The sequence below is a fragment of the Schistocerca serialis genome, chromosome 1, assembly GCF_023864345.2.
Source record: "Schistocerca serialis cubense isolate TAMUIC-IGC-003099 chromosome 1, iqSchSeri2.2, whole genome shotgun sequence".
In the NCBI taxonomy this organism is placed as follows: domain Eukaryota; kingdom Metazoa; phylum Arthropoda; class Insecta; order Orthoptera; family Acrididae; genus Schistocerca; species Schistocerca serialis.
The window spans coordinates 970,525,989-970,546,074 of NC_064638.1; the positions used below are offsets into that span (position 1 = coordinate 970,525,989).

At 45.3% G+C, this 20,086-nt stretch overlaps 1 protein-coding gene across 1 annotated transcript in view; it reads right to left on the bottom strand.

The window, feature by feature from the left end:
* LOC126412913 (DNA-directed RNA polymerase I subunit RPA1) overlaps positions 1-20,086 on the bottom strand; it is a 298,986-nt gene that overhangs the window by 265,866 nt on the left and 13,034 nt on the right. Inside the window, exon 3 of the mRNA XM_050082804.1 lies at positions 12,060-12,236. Coding sequence (XP_049938761.1) covers positions 12,060-12,236 — 177 coding nt within the window. The remainder of the gene's footprint in view (positions 1-12,059; positions 12,237-20,086) is intronic.

The window sequence follows — 20,086 nt, forward strand, 5'->3', positions numbered from 1 at the left end:
GTAGGAATATTAACAACATAGGAAAAGACAGATTGCTGCTTGCCGTAAAGAAGACAGGTCTAGTTGCAGACACACATAATTAAAAGACACTTACAGAAAGCTTTTGACCACAGCCTTCATCAGCAAAAGAAACACACACACACACACACACACACAAACAAGCACACCTCATGCACAGATGACCAACAACTCGAGCATCTCGGGCCAGAATGCAACTATCATGAGGGATGCAATCAGCAATCTGGAGGGGGGCACAGGAGGGGGAGGGATAGTAGTATATGGGGGAGGCGAACACTGTCTGAGGAAGTGTGCAGGGACCAGAATACCAACAGCTGCAGTATCAGGAGGCCATATGGCAGAAAGGTGGAGAAAAAAGGAGTGGGGAAAGATGGGTGGGTGCATTGACAAAGCGTGGCACGTAAACATGGTGGGAGAAGAGAATGGGGAGGAGAAGATAGGGCAGAGGGGGTGGAAGCTGTTGGGTGGAGGGTGTAGGGTAGCATGTTACCATTGGTTGGGGCTGGGATAATTACAGGAGCAGAGAATATGTTGTCAGGATAACTCCCAGCTGCACATTTCAGAAAAGCTGGTGGTGGAGGGAAGGATCCTGAAGGACTGGGTAGTGAAGCAGCCATGAGAATCAAGTGTGTTATGTTCCGTTGCATGTTGTGCCACAGGGTGGTCTACTTTGCTTTTGACCACAGTTTGGCAGTGGTCGTTCATCCTGGCGGACAACTGTTGGTAGTCATACCAATGTAAAAAGAGGTGCAATGATTGTAGCAGAGCTGGTAAATGACACAGCTGCTTTCACAAGTGGCCCAGCCCCTGATGGGGTGGGATAAACCTATGACAGGACTGGAGTAGGAAGTGCTGGGTGAGTCAATTGAGAAGGCTTTGCACCTGGGTCTTCCACAGGGGGTATGATCTTTGTGGCAAGAGGTTGGTATTGGGAATGGCACAGGGATGGCCTAGGATGTTGTGGGGGTTGGGTGGGCAACAGAACACCACTATACGAGGGGTTGGAAGTATCTCGGCTAGGATTTCCCTCATTTCAGGGCATGACGGTAGGTAACCAAAGCCCTGGTGAAGGATATGGTTCAATTGTTCCAGTCCAGGGCGATACTGGGTAATGAAGGGGACACTCCTTTGTGGCTGGTTCTTGGGGTGGTGGGAGGGTTGTCAGTGTGAGGGGTATTGGCATAGGATATCTGTTTGCAGACTAGGTCTGGCGATAGTACTTGTACTAAGCGAAGGTCTTCTTGTTACCGCAGATACACCATCCACAGGTGACCATGCTGTTTGGGAGGGATTTTTTGGTGTGAAAGGGATGGCAGCTTTTGAAATACATGTACTGTTGATGGTTGGTTGGTTTAATGTAGACAGAGGTGCAGATGGAGCCGTCAGAGAGGAGGAGTTAACATCTACCAAGATGGCAGACTGGTTGACATGGACAACATGAAACAAATGGGAGATAAAGTGATGAGGTTGTGAAGGAACAAATATAGGGCTTCTTGACCCTGAGTCTTTATCATAAAGATATCATCACAGAACCTAAACCACACTAGGGGTTTGTTGTTTTGGAAGGCTAAGGTGGCCTCTGAAGGCCCATAAAAAGGCTGGCCTACGAGCATGTCATGTGGGTGCCCATGGCTGTGCCGTGGATTTGTTTATATACCTCCCATTCAAAGAAGAAGTAGTTGTGGGTTAGGATAAAGTTAGTAAGGTGTATGAGGAATTAGGTAGTAGGTTTGGAGCCTGGAGAACATTGGGAAACATAGTATTTAATGGCGGCAAGACCATGGCCATGAGGGATGATGTGTGTGTACAGAGGTGGTGTCAACAGTGACAAATAGTGATCCACGAGGTACATGAGTAGGGATGGTGGAGGGTCAGCAAAGGAAGTAGTTGGTGTCTTTGACATGGAAGGCTACATTAAGGGTAACTGGATGGAGGTTTTGGTATATGAGGGCCTAAATTCTTTCAGTGGAGGTACAATAACTAGCCACAGTGGGGCATCCAGGATTGTTGTGTTTGTGGATTTTGGAGAGCATGTGAAAGGTGGGTGCTCGGGGTGTCACAGGGGTGAAGAAGGAAATGGATTCAGGGGAGAGGTTCTGAGAAGGGCCAAAGGCTTTAAGCAGGGATTGGATGCTGTGTTGGACTCCTGGGATGGGATCATTCTGGCACAGTTTATAAATAGAAGAGTCAAATAATTGGCTGTGGCTTACTGCCAAAAAATTTGCAGCAAGGAAGTGCTTCCATTGCAGAGATTGGGAGAAGGAGAGTATGTCTTTGAGAAGTCCAGCATGTTTAAATTTGACTGTAATGCTAAAGATGAGGTCTTTGGATGGTGCTGAATCTTCTAGGGAATTGACGGTTTTGGAGGAAAGATTAACAACAGTGTTTCAGGAATGTTTTGGCTCTGGATCTGGTGGAGAGTTGGTAAGGAGTTTTGGGGGATGCAGCAAGTTGAAAAGGTCAGCTAGACAGGGTTTAGATGCTATGAGAGGTGGATGAGTAGGAACACTATGGCTAAATATGGGTTGGATAGTGGTGCCCCATGGTGGCAGTAAGATGTCAAAGGTTCGATAACTTAGGGAGGTGGTGTCTGGAGAACAAGGGATTCAATTTCAGAAACCTGCTGTACGGAGTAAGGACTGCATAGTGGCAGTTTCTTGTAGAAGGAGAAGAGGTAGTTCTGGGATGCCTGTGCCATGGAGATGTGTGTCTGCAGTACCAGATTTGTGAGGGCCAGGGATTGGCCAAATCTGGTAACATGTGATGGGGGGAGGGGTGGGGGATCCACAGAAAGTAATCTTTATGGTATGCTGTTTTGGGGGATTCTATGGTTTTGGCAGCTGGTTCAGACAGCATTGGAGAAACAGGATGTAATTATATTGATGCAGCATCTGATGCCTCAGATTCTCAACTGTGATAGTGATAATTATATTTATTCATATTTATATTTATTCCTATTGATCCCACCTCATCCCTCATCCTGATGTACTTTAACGTTCTATTTTCCCCATCTGCCCATGCCACACAAACTTTTGATCATCACCCCTCATAGCACCTAAAACTTCCTAGCTGACCTTTTCAACTTGCCACATTCCACAGAACTCCCCACCAACTCTCCACCAAATCCAGAACCAAAAAATTCCTGTAACACTGTTGTTAACCTTCCCACCAAAACCCTCAACTCCACAGAAGTTCCAGTGCTATCCAAAGGTCTCACCTTTAACCATACACCCAAATTTAACCATGTTGGACTTGTCAAAGACATTCTCCTTCTCCCAATGCCTGCATCGGAAGCACTTTGCTGCCAATCCCTACAACCAAAACTGCCCTAATTCCAACACTGAACTCTGCCTCTGTCAGTTCACACCACTATTCAACCATGATCCTCCCCCTCTACCACCTAACCACCCGTGGTCACTTCCAGGAATTCCTTACCTCCAATTTAGCCTCACCACCCTTCACCCTGGCCCCTTCCTTCGAACACAAACCTTTCAGTAGAGTTAAGAATAGCCATATACAACCTCAAAACAAATCCTGACCTAATCATCCTATCTGCAGACAGAGGTAACAACACTGTTGTTATAAATCACAATGACTACCTGGCAGAAGGCCTCCACCAATTACCCGACTCCTCCACCTACAAACTCTGCCAGATTGTATGTTTTGTTTTGTTTTAGGGCACAAAAGCAACTAAGGTCATATGCATCCATTTTAGAACCTTAGAACACTATGACAAAATATAAGTTGAAAGCCCAGTCAATGGAAGGAAAGAGGACTAAAAAGAAGGACTTCCTCATGGAGGAAGGTCCACAAAATTCAGCATGGAGACCATGGAGGTCCAGAACTAAAGATTAAACATCCTTTGCCGTATTGCTACGATGGATACAAAGCTAAATATGGTCAGCAACCTGTCCATAATTTGCTAAAAGGCCAATAACTCAGACAGCAAACATACATTAAAATTTTTTTTAAAGTCATTCAGTCAGGAAACCAACAAAGGCTGATGACAATGAGCGTGAAGAGGTAGGGGATCATCACTTAACAAACAGCAATGGCTAAAATGAAAATTCTCTATTTGCAACCTAGCTAAAGCGATCTCATGGTGAAAGGGCTGAGAGGAGGTTGGCCAAGCATCCGGAAGAGTTTTAATTCCCCAGAGACTGTTCCCATGAAGAGCCGACCAAGGGTGATACCAAAGTGACACCACCTGCTCACAGATGGCAACATGGACATTGTCAGAAGGAGTGGAAGAACCAGCGAGCTGAGGTAGGACAACTGCAGCCTTGGCAGCAGCCTCATTTCCCGTCAGACCAAGGTGACCATGACCTACATAAACATCACAGTGGCTCTCCCAAGTGTGAGCAAGTGGAGCTTTCTTGGACCCATTCCACTTTCGGATGGACTGTGTACAGCACATGAAGGCTCTAAATGGCACAGAGAGAATTGGAGCAAATGACACAATTGAAAAGCCTGTGTCACTGGATGGACTGCATGGCCTGATAAAAGGCAAAGAGCTCTGCTGTAAATACTGAGCAGTGTTCTGGAAGCCAGAACCAAAAATGGTCAGCGCCAATGGCAAAGGCACACACGACACCTTGATCAGTCAGAGAGCCATCAGTGAATGTAATGGTACTATCGTGAAGTTCGGTGCGAAGATTGAGAAAGTTACAGCAATAGATCGAGTCTTCAATAGTGTCCTTAGGAAGTGAATGAAAAAGGTGAACACAGGCCACAGCATTAGGCAAATGGGTTCACACCCATCAGCCAAGTGGCAGGTTCCATGAAGATAAGCTGCCAGAGTGAGAGTCAAAAGCAAACTTCAGGGGGTAACAGAGAAGAGGAATGTGCCCCATTCTGGTGGTCAAAAGAGTTGTTGAAGGAGAAGGCACAGGATGGATGGCCAGGCATGGCAGATAAAAGGCATGCATATCTGCTGAGTAGAACATCATGCTGGTATGACAATGGTAGTTTGGCAGCTTCTGCAAAGAGATTCTCAACCAGGCTAGTGTAAATGGTGCCAGTGTCCAAACAGATTCCATGATGTGGGATTGTATTTAGAAGGTAGAAGGTGTAAGATGGGCAGATGTGCAGATGCATAAGTGAAACACCCATAGTCTAGTTTTTAATGCACAAGGGATCAGTACAATTGGAGGAGGGAGGTCTGATCCGCTGCCAAGAAGTACCACTGAGGACACAATAGGACACTGACGGACTGGTTACAGTGGGCGGCCAGGTAAGACGTGAGGTGACCAAGAAAGTTCCGATCAAGCATAAACCTCAGGAATTTCGCAGTTTCAGCACGCAGGAGCAACAGGCCCACAATGTATAGACTGTGGAAGAAACCCACTGTGCTGCAAGGAATTCATGCGAATGGTTTTGACAGTGGAAATGCGAAATCCATTGTCAATGCATCAAAAGTAAAGGCAACCAAGACATCTCTAAAGACGCCACTCAAGGACAGAAGGCTGTGGAGAACTGCAATAGATTGCAAAATTGTCAATGAAAAGGGTGCTGGAGATGCCCAGCAGGAGACAGGCCATAATACGGTTAATGATGATAACAATGAGGATGACACTCAGGACGGAGCCCTGAGGCACCCCATTTTCCTGGATAAAAGTGTTTGACAGGCCAAACCCACATTACATATGAAAACTCTGTCTTTTAAAAATTCCTGAAGGGAACGGGCACGTGGCATTGGAAACCCCATGTAGTACGAAGGATACCAGTCTTCCAGCAGGTGTCATAGTCTCTCTCCAAATCAAAAAACATGGCCACAGTCTGGTATTTCCACAGAAAACCACCCATGACATGGGTTGACAAATTGACGAGGGAGTCAACTGCAGAACAGTGCACTTGAAATCCACTGTGCAGTGGTTAGTAAATTGTGAGACTCAATCCACCATACCAGCCGGGCACAAATCATACGTTCTGTCACCTTGTAAACACAGCTGGTAATAGAAACGGAATGGCAACTAGAAGGAAGGTTTCTGTACTTACTGGGCTTAGGTAAGGGTATGACAGTGGCTTCACACCAGTGTCTGAGAAACATGCCATCCACACAGATGTGGTTGTACCTATGAAGGAGAAAGTGGTTGACCACAAGAGAAAGGTGCTGTAACATCTGAACGTGAACATCATCCAGCCCTGAGACAGAAGATCAGGATGAAGTGAGGGCACGATCTAGCTTTCGCATAGTAAAGGCGGCATTGTAGCATTCACGATTCTCATAGGAGATTGATATCATCCAAGCCTCCTAGATTCATTTCGGATGGAGGAAGGCAGGGTGACAGTGGATGGAGCCAAAAGCTCTGGTCCAAGGTGTTGGGAGATAGCAATGGGGTCCACAATAACATCTTCTGTTACACTCGGGCTGGAAACTGTGGAATGGACCTTGGTCCCAGAGATCCGTTGGAGGCTGGCCCACATGACAGAAGAGGGAATGGAACTGTTAAAAGAAATAGTAAATGTAATCCAGCTAGCTTTTTGGTTGCCTCGAAGAATGCGATGACACTGCACAGGCAACTGTTCATAATGAATGCAGTTCATCACTGTAGGATGATGGTTAAAAACAAGGAGAGCACATCTCTACATGCAAATTGTCATGCCCCACCTCAGTCCACCAAGGCCCGGAACACGGCGCGGTAAAGGTGAAGTGTGAGGAATGCAACATTTTGTGACAGTAAGGATAATGTTTGTGAGCTACTCCATCTGGCCATCACAACTGGGGAAATGTTGTTTGGCAAAGGTCGCCAGGCAGGATTAAAGCCTCTAATTGGTCTTTGAAAGCCGCCAATTGGCTTTACATTAGGGCGGGGCAAGTCAGTAAACGGGTAGCACAGGGGAAATGGTCACTTGAGTATGTGTCAGAGAGAACGGACTATTCAGAGACAATGGGCAAGCTGGGCAGTGCAGAATGAAAGGCCCAAATGGGTATAAGTGTTGTGAATCCAGTGTTAAGGCAGATGAGATTTAACTGATTGAGTTCAGCCAAGGGGGCATCTCTCGGGCAGTATCCAGAAGACCTGCAAAGAGGATGGTTTGTGTTGAAGTCACCACAAAAAGTGATGAGGGAGTTGCCCAATAAGCTGGAGGAAATCTGTTCTAGTGACACCGAATGATGGAAGGATGTAGACATTGCAAAGAGAAAAGGTGAAGCGAGGAAGGAAAATTCGGACTGCAATAGCTTGCAGCCAGGTGTTCGGTGAGATGGTTTGACTATGACATGGAATGCCGTCCTCTGGGGGGTAGGTCAAAACAGACCAGAAAGAAATGCAAGAGGTCGAAGCGGTTGCGAGGATGCAATTTTGTTTGCTGGAGGCAAAAGACAGGTGGACACTGCAATTTCAAGAGCAGGCGTATTTGCTCCTTGTTGGATCTAATGCTGCGAACATTCCATTGGAGGAGAGTCATTATGGGGAAAGACGAGGGGGGAAAAAAATGAAGGGTTCATCCCAGAAGCTGGCGAGTACCAGCCTTTGAAGACTCACTGCTATAGTACACAGAGTACAGAGTATCATGCTCCATGAGGTCTAAAAGGGGAGTTGGCATTCTCACTGAGTAGGCCCATGGATTCCAAGGCAGAAAAACGGTTGGCAGTACACTCCGGTGAAACAGAGGTTAACCATGTGAGGGTATAACGTGGCAACACTATTGAAGAGTATCTCCCAGTTGGCGAAGGCAAAGACTATTTGCCTTTTTTGATTTCTTGGAGTCTTTGTGGTTGGCACATGAAGACTTAGATGTCTGTTGGCTGGAGGGACGTAAAAAGTCTTTGTAGGAGTATTCCTTGTGTCCTTTCTCACCTGCCGGTTGTGTAGCACGTAATTTAGCTGCCAGAGGTGACAATTTGGGGGCTTGTTGCACAGCTGGAGAAGAAGATGGGAGCACTATCATGACACTGAGCGATTCTACAACTGCAGTGCTGAGTTAGAGGTCACAAGCCTGCAAGGTTGTGTCCTTCATAGAGTGAGGTGTAGCAAGAACGGTGCCTTAAGTGCCAGATGGTAAAACGCAGGGCTTTCGACCATCCAATAACTAGCGAGTAACAGGGTAAGGCAACATTTCCTTCACCCAGATCTCCTGGAGAGCAGGCTCATCAAGATACACGGGACTTTTTTGGAATGAGGCTTAAGGTTGCCATTGCAATTGATACAGAGGGGAGGAGGAGGTGACCAATTGCCCTCGTGAGCATCCCCATTGCAAGCAACACATTTGGCTGGGTTTTGACTGGGCACATGAGTGCGGTTGACACTGGTAGCAGCTCATCAGGTTCGAAATGTACAGTCAGACCATGACAACTTCATGGCCTCATTTGCTCTCTGATTAAGCATTACTCTATCAAACATGAGACAAAGAGTGCATGTAAGCACTAAGGATGCATCAACTTTTCTCATGACCCGATGGACTGCAGTGATGCCCTAATCAGAGACTATGTTTGGATATCTTCCTCAGTCAGACCATTGAGCAGCCTAGTGTAAATAACACCACAGGAAGAATTCAGTGCTCGATGGGCCTCGACACGAACAGGATAGCTGGGGAGGAGCAAGGCTGAAAGCAATTGTTGCGCTCGAGGATCACAATTAGTCTGCAAAAGCAAAGTGCCATTGCATCAACAGGAGCAGGATTTCACAGGGCCAGCAACTGCATCAACACCTTCCTGAATAAAAAACGGATTAACCATAGCAAAGGACTGATCTACTTCAGTATGTAATACGACGAGGAACCGAGGTGCAGCTGGGAGTGTCGTGGAATCTTTACCCTCATTCCGGACTGGCTCATGGCGAGAAAATGATTGCCAGCAGGGTGCACTCCTTCCAAATGCGCCCCCCACCCCCACCCACTTAGGTGACTGTTCACACCTCCTGAACTCCTGGCAGAGGGGCCAACTAGCACTTTCAGAAGTAACAGCTCAGACGATCATTCCTAGGCCTGGCCTGCAGCACGGGGTATGTGCGAACCCTGCCTGTCGACCCCGTGCTGGAAATTACGCCTTATCCAGTCACATGTTACACGATGGACGCACGGGCTGGCTTTCCGGACCACATAGGGAGGAAGAAGAATGAAAGAGGAACCTCAAATGGCGAAGCAGAGGAAGGGAAGCTGATGGAGAACAAAAAACGAAAGAAAAAACGGTGGAAAGACTGTTCGGATGGCAGGCTACTGAAAAATCAGAACGCATTTCCAAAAATATCCCCAATATGTTCCCCAAGGTAGGGGAAAAAGAACAGCAGGAGGACAGACATGCAGCATGGAAGGGGAGAGATGCTGCACGGGCTGGAGCCCAGTGATGGGCAAGCACAAAGTCACCAAAGAAAAGTGAGCCCCTGGAGGGGTGGGGGGGGGGGGGGGGGTGGAGGGGTGTAACACTGCCAGAGTGATAGCACAACCTCCAATCCATGCTTAAGGCCTCAGGTCCTTCCCAGAACCTCTCTCCAGGATCCATTATCCACCTCACTCCTGACAAATCGCACACCCACCTCCCACATGCTCCCTAAAATCCACAAATCTGACATCCTGGACACCCCATTGTGGCTGATTTTTTGTGCCCTCACTGAAAGAATTTCTGCCCTCATTGATCAACACCTCCAACCAGTTGCCCTCAATGTAACCTCCCACATCAAACACACCAATCACTTCCATCACCGACTCTCCACCATCCCCCCCTTTACCTCATGGATCATCATTGTTGGTGCCATCTCTTCATACACAACATCCCTTTTGCCAGTGTTCTTACCACCTCATTCCTCATACACTTTACTACTTTTATCCTAACCTGCAAATGCTTCTTTGAAGGGACAGTATATAAACAAACCCAAGACAAAGCCATGAGCACCCGCATGGCACCCTCTTAGGCCATACTCTTTATGGGGCCATCTGGTGGAGACTTCCCTAGCTTCCCAAACACCAAAACCCTAGTCTGGTTCCGATTCATGGATGATATCTTCACGATCAGGACTCAGGGTCAAGGCAAACTATCTTCGTTCCTTCACAACCTCCAAACTTTTTCTCTCATCCACATCATGTGGCCCTTGTCAACTAGTGTGCCATCTTCGTAATTGTTAACATCCTTCTCCCTGATGGCTCCATCTGCACCTGTCTACATTAAACCCACCAATCACCAACAGCACCTGCATTAACAGCTACCATCCTTTTCACACAGAAAAATCCCTCCCATACAGCCTGGCCACCTGCGGACGGCGTATTTGTGGTTACAAGAATTCCCTTGCTCAGTATGGTGAGGGTCTCACCAATGCCTACACAGACGGACACTATCCCCCAGATCTAGTCTGCCACCAGATCTCCTGTGCCAATTCCCCTCACACCCTCAAAAGCCTCCCACCATCCCCTAGAACCACCCACAAAGGAGTGTCCCCTTTATTACCCAGAACTGGAACAATTTAACCATATCCTTCACCAGGGCTTTAATTATCTATTATCGTGTCTTGAAATGAGGGACATCCTACTTGAGATACTCCCCCCCCCCCCCCCCCCCCCCCCCGTCCCTGCCAAGTGGTGTTCCAAAGTCCACCCAACCTCCACAACATCCTAGTCCATCCCTAAGCCACTCTGTATACCAACCCGTTGCCAAAAGGATCATATCCCTGTGGATGACCAAGGTGAAAAGCCTTCCCAATCGACCCACCCAGCACTTCCTATTCCAGTCCTGTCATAGATTTATCCCACCCCATCAGGGGCCGAGCCACCTGTGTGCCATGTCGTTTGCCTGTTCTGCTGCAATCATTGCACAGCTTTTTACACTGGTTTGACTACCAACAGCTGTCCACCAGGATGAACAGCCACCGCCAAACTGTGGCCAAAAACAAAGTAGACCACCACGTGGCTATACATGCAACTGAATGTAACATATTTTATTTCAATGGCTGCTTCACTACCCAAGCCATCTGAATCCTTCCCTCCATCATCAGCTCTCCTGAACTGTGCAGATGGGAGCTACCCTTACAACACATTCTCTGTTCCGTGATTATCCCAACATGAACCTACAGTAACATACCGTCCCCACACTCTCCATCCAACAGTTTCCACCCCCATCTGTCTTATCATCTCCTCCCCATTCTTGTCTCCCGTCCTGTTTATTTGCCGCCCTCTGCCAATGCATCTACCTGCCTTTCCTCACTCCTCTCCTTTTTTGCTCCTTTTTTCCCAACACACTGCCCCACAACCTCCTGACACTGCACCTGTTGCTATTCTAGTCACTGCACACTCCACCAGACAGTGTTGATCTCTCTCCCCATCCAATACTACTATCCCTCCTCCTTTCCCACTCCCTCCACATTTCTGTTTGCATCCACTTGAGAGTTGCATTCCAACCCATGATGCTGGAGTTGGCAGTCATATATGCATTAGGTGTGCATGAATGGTTGGTGTGTGTGTGTGTGTGTGTGTGTGTGTGTGTGTGTGTGTGTGTGTGTGTGTGTGTGTGTTTTGCTGATGAAGGCTGCGGCCAAAAGCTTTATCTAAGTTTCTTTTAATTGTGCCAGTCTGCAACTTAACATGTCTTCTTTACGGTTAGTAGCAATCTGATAATTTAGTGATTCTTTTAGTATCTCCTTGTTCTTAATCATTTTTGTACCTTGAAAGACATAAAGAATAAAGCAAAAGCTCAGAAAGGTATTAGGCAGACATTCAATAGTAACACATCACAATTGGAATCGTGAATGGAGAATAAGAATAAAATTGCATTTTACTGCCATAGTGAAATTTTCCATTTAGCTTTGTCATAATTTTATGTCCTGTAGATTATTAGCTTTGCCTTCACATATCACTTGGCTCTTACAATTTAAGATAGAAATGGTTGATGCCTTTGGGCTAGCAAAGCAGACAGAAAAATATTTTCACTGAATTACTTTATATAGCTAATTATATGTTAGAGAAACAAAAGCAAGTAATATTGTCCTTTCCAAAATCAAAATATTTTAATATCTCACAACCAAATCTCTTCAACACCTATCCATTTTATGCAAAGAAGTTCTATAGGATACTAAGAGATGATTACATACCAAAATGAAATTATAGTTTCTAACCTTGAATCTGAAGAGCATGGCATGAAAGACAAGACATTCTTAAAACCTGATAAATCATTTTGCTGAACAATGGATTGACTACGGGCAAAGGTAGTTCTATATAACCGAAATGTCCTGGACAGTTGAAAACATTTCTCAGGCACGTTGCACAGGGTCCAGCTTTCTCATGTACAGGACCTGTAATAACAATAGATCAGTAAATACAATATAAAATTAAGCGAAAGAGTACAAAAATTTCATTTCACAGCCCCCCCCCCCCCCTTCTCTCTCTCTCTCTCTCTCTCTCTCTCTCTCTCTCTCTCTCTCTCGTGGTGACAGGGAGGCTACAGAAGAGAGAGAGATAGAGAGAGAGAGAGAGAGAGAATCAAATCCAGGACTCCACAATCTAGAGGCAACACCACTAACCATCCCATAAATCTTGACAAGTTAGGAGTCATCATGCACGCATGCAGCTGTGGTTGGGGTTAAGGTAAACAGCAGTAGGTACATCTGCAGCTAAAAGCTTTCTACAAGACTGCTGTGGCAGCATTGTAAGTATCAACTATTATCAACTTACGCAGGCACTCTGCAAATAATACTTCCACAATGTCACCTATGGTAACCATTTCTTCTCTTCTCACTAAGTTTTGAATGGCATTATCTTCATACTTTGACAATGTACTTCATGAACATACCCACACAATCCACACAAAATGGGAGCAATACATGGTGTTAGCTGACAAGTCAGAAGGAAAATTTAGTAAAATAGTTCACAGTGAAGTGCTTCACAGGCTGCATAAATAAGACAAGTCCAACGATTGCATCTTCTCTTCTTGAAGGCTACATAAGAGAGGAAAAAATAATTTTACACAAAACAAATCGACAAAAACTGAGTTCATCATTATCTGACACTCATTTTGATTCCTCATCTGCAACCCTTTGTAGCTTCTCAGATAATTCAGGTGAAGTATACAGAGCAACTACGTCAAGAGAAGGGATTTGATCCCAATCCATATTAGTATCAGGGTTGAAAAAAATCCTTTTTTCTAAATAAAAAGTAAATAAATATAAAGAAACAAGGTGTTAAGTTGAGGTTTTACTCATTTTTTTGTACTGACAAACATTTCAGTTTAAATTCAAATGATTAATTTATTCAAAACATTAACTCATTTTTACAACTACTTTACTCTAAATGTGTAGAAATTGTAAAAGATCACTTTGAATTAGTCCCTTCTAAGACAATCGAAATCTTGCCTAATTTTATAATATATAAAGAGGCCACTCATCATCTTTGACAACTGTCAGAGCGCTGTTAAGTCCTGGACCTTTTTCAAGCAGACAACACAAATATTCCACAATCATTTGAACTATGGATCAATCTTTTAGAAAGTCCGGATATGGAAACCCATAAGAAAGTAATTTTAAAAAAGGAAAGTAACAAGTGCTAGAACCTGTCCACTATCTTGCTAATATGCTAGATCCTAGGTTCAGAGGGAGAAGATTAACGGCTGAACAAGAAAAAAGTGCTGAAAACTGCCTCACAGAGGTGCATCCACAGTGGATTGCAAGTGTTACGTCTTTTTGGATTGCTGACTCTGATTATACTCCTGCCACTAGTTTTCTGATACAATCATAACATAGTTCAATCTAAACAATAGTTCAATCTAAACAAATGGTGAAACATAGTGGACATGGAGAAAAAGGCAACTTACCTACAGGATTTATTACTTTTGTGAAAAAGCCACATTTCTTGTCCTGCCAGCACTGCATTGATTTAGTGAGTCTTCTTCAACTACAGGCATTTTTGGTCAAAATTAAGATATAATTTAGCAGAGAAAATAGCAGAGAATTTAGTGAATGCCTACATATTCCTATGTGCTTTTAAAAAGGACTAAATTGTACTTCACTGTCATAATGACTCTACATCACATTTAATTTTTTTTCCCTGCAAGTTACATGTTATTTAACTGTGTTTCTTATACTGCAAGAAAAGTTAAAACACAATATTAATGATAAATTCTCATGATTGTAAATAGTTGCCTTCAATAACTACGATGGCTCTTTTCAACACATCCTTGTTGCTCCCTGTAGTGATTACAGTTGCACTGTAATTTTTATAACAGTCAGAACTCTAAGAATCTCACAGTAGTGCTTTCCTGATTAGTACTTCACAATGTATTATTTCTGAATAGTGACAGTTTGGCGTTAATTGTTGATTCCGTTAGCACTTCGGAGAGCCATTTGGTAGATGTTCTCGCTTACACGAAGTGCTAAGTTACTTGCAAAACATGTCACGCTCGCAATCAGTTCCCACACATTCGTTGTTGTAGTGTGCTTCTGTTGCTGTCTTTATTGTAAAAGTTTGGTAGCAAAATTGGGGGACACATGAGTAATGATGAAATTCTGGTGCTGCTCAAAGAATCTAGATCCAAAATTGACGATGATAGTTTTGAAATCAATGACAGTATTTCTGAAACAGACGGGAATCTCCTTTATCCTTCATCTTATAAGCAGGAGCCACACAAAGATGTTGAAAAAGTTTATGACTTCTAGGGACTGTGGCCCGACTGAAATGTGTTAATCTGTGTTAAGGCTAACTATGTAATATTTTGTATGTTAAATAAATTAACATAATTAAATACAGTTGGATCTTTTTAATTTAAAAAATCATGTTTTTTTTGGATTGGGTTAAATTTCAACAACCCTGATTAATATAGAAATTCCTGTCTGGGTGGTCCTAAAGAAGATTTTAAGAAGTTGATTTTATGTTCTTTCCACAATCACTGTTAGAAACATACCGTGCTCATAAAAGAATCATCCTGTTGTTATGGACACAACATTTTGTACAATAAACATTGAAGTATTACCGCGAAAATAATAAATATACCTAAACATGAACAATATATAGCACAGGTTTGATGGTGTAAGTTGTGCTGGTTTGTCACTAAACAAGGGAATAAGTGTTCCAGACATAACAAAGCCTTCACTTTTCCTGGAATGAACCAGAAGTGACAGAGGGATGGAAATGAATGCACATCCGTTCATTGTGTTTTCATATAGATGTACATCTACATGAATACTCTGCGATACACAACTAAGTGCCTTGCAGAGGGTTCACTGAACTACCTTTAAGCTACATCTCTACCGTTCCACTCTCGAACAGTGCACAGAAAAAACAAATACTTACATCTTTCCATGCAAGCTCTGATTTCTCTTATTTTATTATGACAATCATTTCTCCCTATGTACATGGGTGTCAACAAAATATTCTCACACTCTGAGGAAAACGCTGGTGATTGAAATTTCATGAGAAGATCCTGTCGCAGTGAAAAATGCCTTTATTTTCATGACTGCCACCCCAATTCATGTATCATATGCATGGCAGTCTTTTCCCTATTTTGCGATAATACACAATGAGCTGCTCTTGTTTGAACTTTCTCGATGTTTCTGCGTCAACCCTATCTGATATAAATCCTATGCCACACAGCAATACTTCAGAAGAGGGCAGACAAGTAAGCATAAGCAGTCTCCTTAGTAGACCTGTTACATTTTCTAAGTGTTCTGCCAATAAATTGCAGTCTTCAGTTTGCTTTCCACACAACATTATCTGTTTGTGATTGTTCCAATTTAAGTTATTTGTTATTGTAAATGGAAAATTGTACTGAAATGCAGGAGGATCTGCAGTGAATTGACGCATGGTGCAGGGAATGGCAATTGAATCTCAATGTAGACAAGTGTAATGTGCTGCGAATACATAGAAAGAAAGATCCCTTATCATTTAGCTAGAATATAGCAGGTCAGCAACCGGAAGCAGTTAATTCCATAAATTATCTGGGAGTACGCATTAGGAGTGATTTAAAATGGAATGATCATATGAAGTTGATCATTGGTAAAGCAGATGCCAGACTGAGACTCATTGGAAGAATCCTAAGGAAATGCAATCCGAAAACAAAGGACGTAGGTTACAGTACGCTTGTTCGCCCACTGCTTGAATACTGCTCAGCAGTGTGGGATCCGTACCAGATATGGTTGATAGAGAGATAGAAAAGATCCAACGGAGAGCAGCGCGCTTCGTTACAGGATCATTTAGCAATCGCAAAAGCGTTACGGAGATGATAGATAAACTCCAGTGGACGACTCTGCAGAAGAGCCGCTCAGTAGCTCGGTATGGGGTTTTGTTGAAGTTTCGAGTACATACCTTCACCGAGGAGTCAAGCAGTATATTGCTCCCGCCTACGTATATCTTGCGAAGAGACCATGAGGATAAAATCAGATAGATTAGAGCCCACACAGAGGCATAGCGACAATCCTTCTTTCCACGAACAATACGAGATTGGAATAGAAGGGAGAACCGATAGAGGTACTCAAGGTACCCTACGCCACACACCGTCAGGTGGCTTGCAGAGTATGGATGTAGATGTATATGTAACAATTAAGTATTTAGCCAGCCACTCTGCAACACATTATAACCTCCAACCTAAATGCGCTAGGATGAAGGACACAGAGGGACAAAGGACATGTGCTAAAACTTAGATCAAATGATAAAACCCACCCTCACGAATAAAACGTAGAACTAAATCAGCCAATAAGCAATAAGGCATTGTCAGATAACATTAGCGGCAACGAGTCTGGTAACCCAAGATTTTGTCGCTGGGCAGTCAAAGTGGAACAGTGCACCAGAATATGGGCCACCGTCAACCGGGCGCCGCACCAGCGCAAGAGGTAACCGCGGGTCACCCAAGCATGGCCAACGCGGAGCCGGCAGAGGACAATTGATTCCCTGCGAGAGGCCCGCGTGGAAGACTTCCACACATTCATAGTCTCCTTAGTGACACGCAGTTCGTTGTGTGTACTGTTATGCTATTCTGTCTCCCAAAGTCAAGAAACCCTACAGTGTAGGTCAGAATGCAAGTCAGGTTCAGGGATGCCCATCTCTTTAAGCGGGTTCCGCGAATCCTGTTTGGCCAGCCTGTCAGCAAGTTCGTTGCCTGGGATGCCAACATGTCCTGGGGTCCACACAAACACCACTGAATGACAGGACCAGGTCAGGGCATAGATGGACTCCTGGATGGACGCCATCAAAGGATGGCGAGGGCAGCACTGATCGATAACTTGTAGGCTGCTCAACGAGTCAGTACACAGAAGAAACGATTCCTTGGGGCATAAACGGATATACTGGAGTGCACGAGATACGGCCACCAGCTCTGCACTGAATACACTGCAGCCATCGGGCAAGGAATGCTGTTCTATATGTCCCCCACGGACATATTGCGACACTGACGTGAACATCAGCCACTGAGCCGTCGGTGTAAACCACTTCGTGGCCTCGGTGACTTGTCAAGCGGCAGCGGAGCCACGGGGTTAACTGAGTCCTTAGGGCCATGTGAAAGGTCCAGGCGAAGCTGCGACCTAGGTGTACACCATGGAGGTGTAAGTGAATGGACCTCAAGTATAGGTGGTAAAGGCAAGGACTCCAGTTCAGAAAGAAAAGATCGGACACGAACTGCAATTGGAAGCCCTCACCTGGGCCGCCAATGCGGGAGATGAACTGCCGTGGATGGGAAAAGGAGAGGGTGATTCGGATGCGCAGGAGAACTACGAACGTGTAGGTAACTGGCCAGCAGTTGTGCACGCCTAACCTACAATGGAGGCACTCTGGCTTCCACAAGGATGCTGATCATCAGACTCGTCCTAAAAGCTCCTGTCACTAGGCGAATGCCACAGTGGCGCAATGGGTCGAGTAAACGCAACACTGAAGGCGCCACCGAACCATAAAGCAGACTCTCATAGTCAAGGAGGGATTGAACAAGGGCTCTGTAGAGCTGCAGCAACGTAGAGCGATCTGCACCCCAATTGGTGTTGCTCAGGCAGCACAGGGTACTGAGGTGCTGCCAGCACTTCCGCTTAAGCTGACAAAGATGAGGAGGCCAAGTCAATAGGGTGTCTAAAACCAGTCCTAAGAATCGATATGTCTCCACTACAGTGAGTAGATCATCATTAAGGTAAAGTTCTGGTTCTGGCTGAACAGTATGATGCCAACAGAAGTGCATAACACACGATTTTGCAGCAGGAAACTGGAAACCATGGGCTACAGCCCATGACTGTGCCTTGTGGATGGCTCCCAGGAGGCACCGCTCAGCAACACCAGTACTGGTGGAGCAGTATGAATACAGAGAAGGTGAGATGGACGGTCCTACAGCTGCTGCTAGACTATTAATGGCCACTTAAATTAGAGAGACACTCAATACAGAGGCCTGCAGGATCCCATTCTCCTGGATATGGGGGGAACTATGGGAGACACCAACTTGGACATGGAAAGTACAAAGCGACAGGAAATTCTGGATAAAAATCACTGAAGGTGAGATGGACGGTCCTACAGCTGCTACTAGACTATTAATGGCCACTGAAATTAGAGAGACACTCAATACAGAGGCCTGCAGGATCCCATTCTCCTGGATATGGGGGGAACTATGGGAGGCACCAACTTGGGCATGGAAAGTACAAAGCGACAGGAAATTCTGGATAAAAATCATGAGTGGGCCTCGGAGACCCCACTTGTATAATGTAGCAAGGATACGATGTCACCAGGTCATGTCATACGCTTTATGTAAATCAAAACAGACGGCAACCAGGTGTTTGCATCTGGAAAAGTCTGTTCAGATGGCAGACTCTAGGGACACAAGATTATCGTGGTAGAGCGACCCTGGAGGAAGTCGCCCTGACATGGAGCCAGTAGGCCACGTGACTCCAGGACCCAACCCAACTGCAGACATACCATATGCCATATGTTCCAGCAGCTTACAAAGAACATTGGTGAGGCTGATGGGCCAATAGCTATCCACATCAAGGGGGTTTTTACCGGGTTTGAGGGCTGTAATGATGGTGCTCTCCCGCCATTGCGATGGAAAGATGCCATCACACCAGATCCAGCTGAAGATGACGAGATGTCGCTTGTAGTCAGATGAGAGATGTTTAATCATCTGAATGTGGATCCGACCTGGTCCAGGAGCTGTGTCGGGGCAATGTGTAAGGGCAATGACAAGCTCCCACTCTGTAAATGGGCCATTATAGGCTTCACTGTGGCATGTAGTAAACGAAGGGACTTTCCCTTCCAGCCGCCGTTTGAGAGTGCGGAAAGGCTGTTGACGGGGGAGGGAGGAGGAGGGGGGGGGGGGGGGGTAATTCTCCGATGCAGAGGCTCGAGCATAGTGCTCAGCAATCGCATTTGCGTCGGTAAATAACACACCATTTATGTTAACACCGGGAACACCTGTTGGGGTCTGGTACCTGAAAACACGTTTGATCTTTTATCCAAACGTGGGAAGGTGATGTAGGGCACCCAATGGTCGATCTCTCTCAACACTCCTGCTTCCGTCGTTTGATAAGTCGGCAAACGCAAGTATGGAGCCGTTTAAAGGCTATGAGATGCTCCAGGGAAGGGTGGGGCTTATGCCGCTGTAGAGCTCACTGACACTCCTTAATTGCTTCAGCCACTTCCGGCAACCACCAAGGGACTGTCTTTCGCTGGGGCACCCTAAAGAGTGAGGGATCGTGTTTTCTGCCACAGAAACGATTTTTGTAGTCACCTGCTCAACCATCACATCAATGTTCCCAAGCGTGAGAGATTCAACAGTGACAGCAGAGGTGAAAGTTCCCCAGTCTGCCTTGTTTAAAGCCCATCTGGGCAGTCATCCGTGGGCTTGACACCAGGGTAGTGACAGGAAGATGGGTAAGTGGTCACTACCACACAGATCATCATGTGCTCTCCAGCGATAGATGGGAGAAGTCCTGGGTTGCAAGTTGATAAATCAATGGTTGAATAACTACCTCGAGCCACAATTAAATGTGTGGCGGCCCCAGTATTTAAGAGGCAGAGGTCGAACTGAGCCAGTAAAGTTTCGACATCTCTGCCTCGACCAGTAAGCATGGTGCCACCCCACAAGGTGTTATGGGCGTTTCAATCTCCCAAAAGTAGTAAAGGTTCAGGGAGTTTGATCAGTCAGTGCAGTTAATACATTCAGGGATACTACACTATCTGGAGAAATATG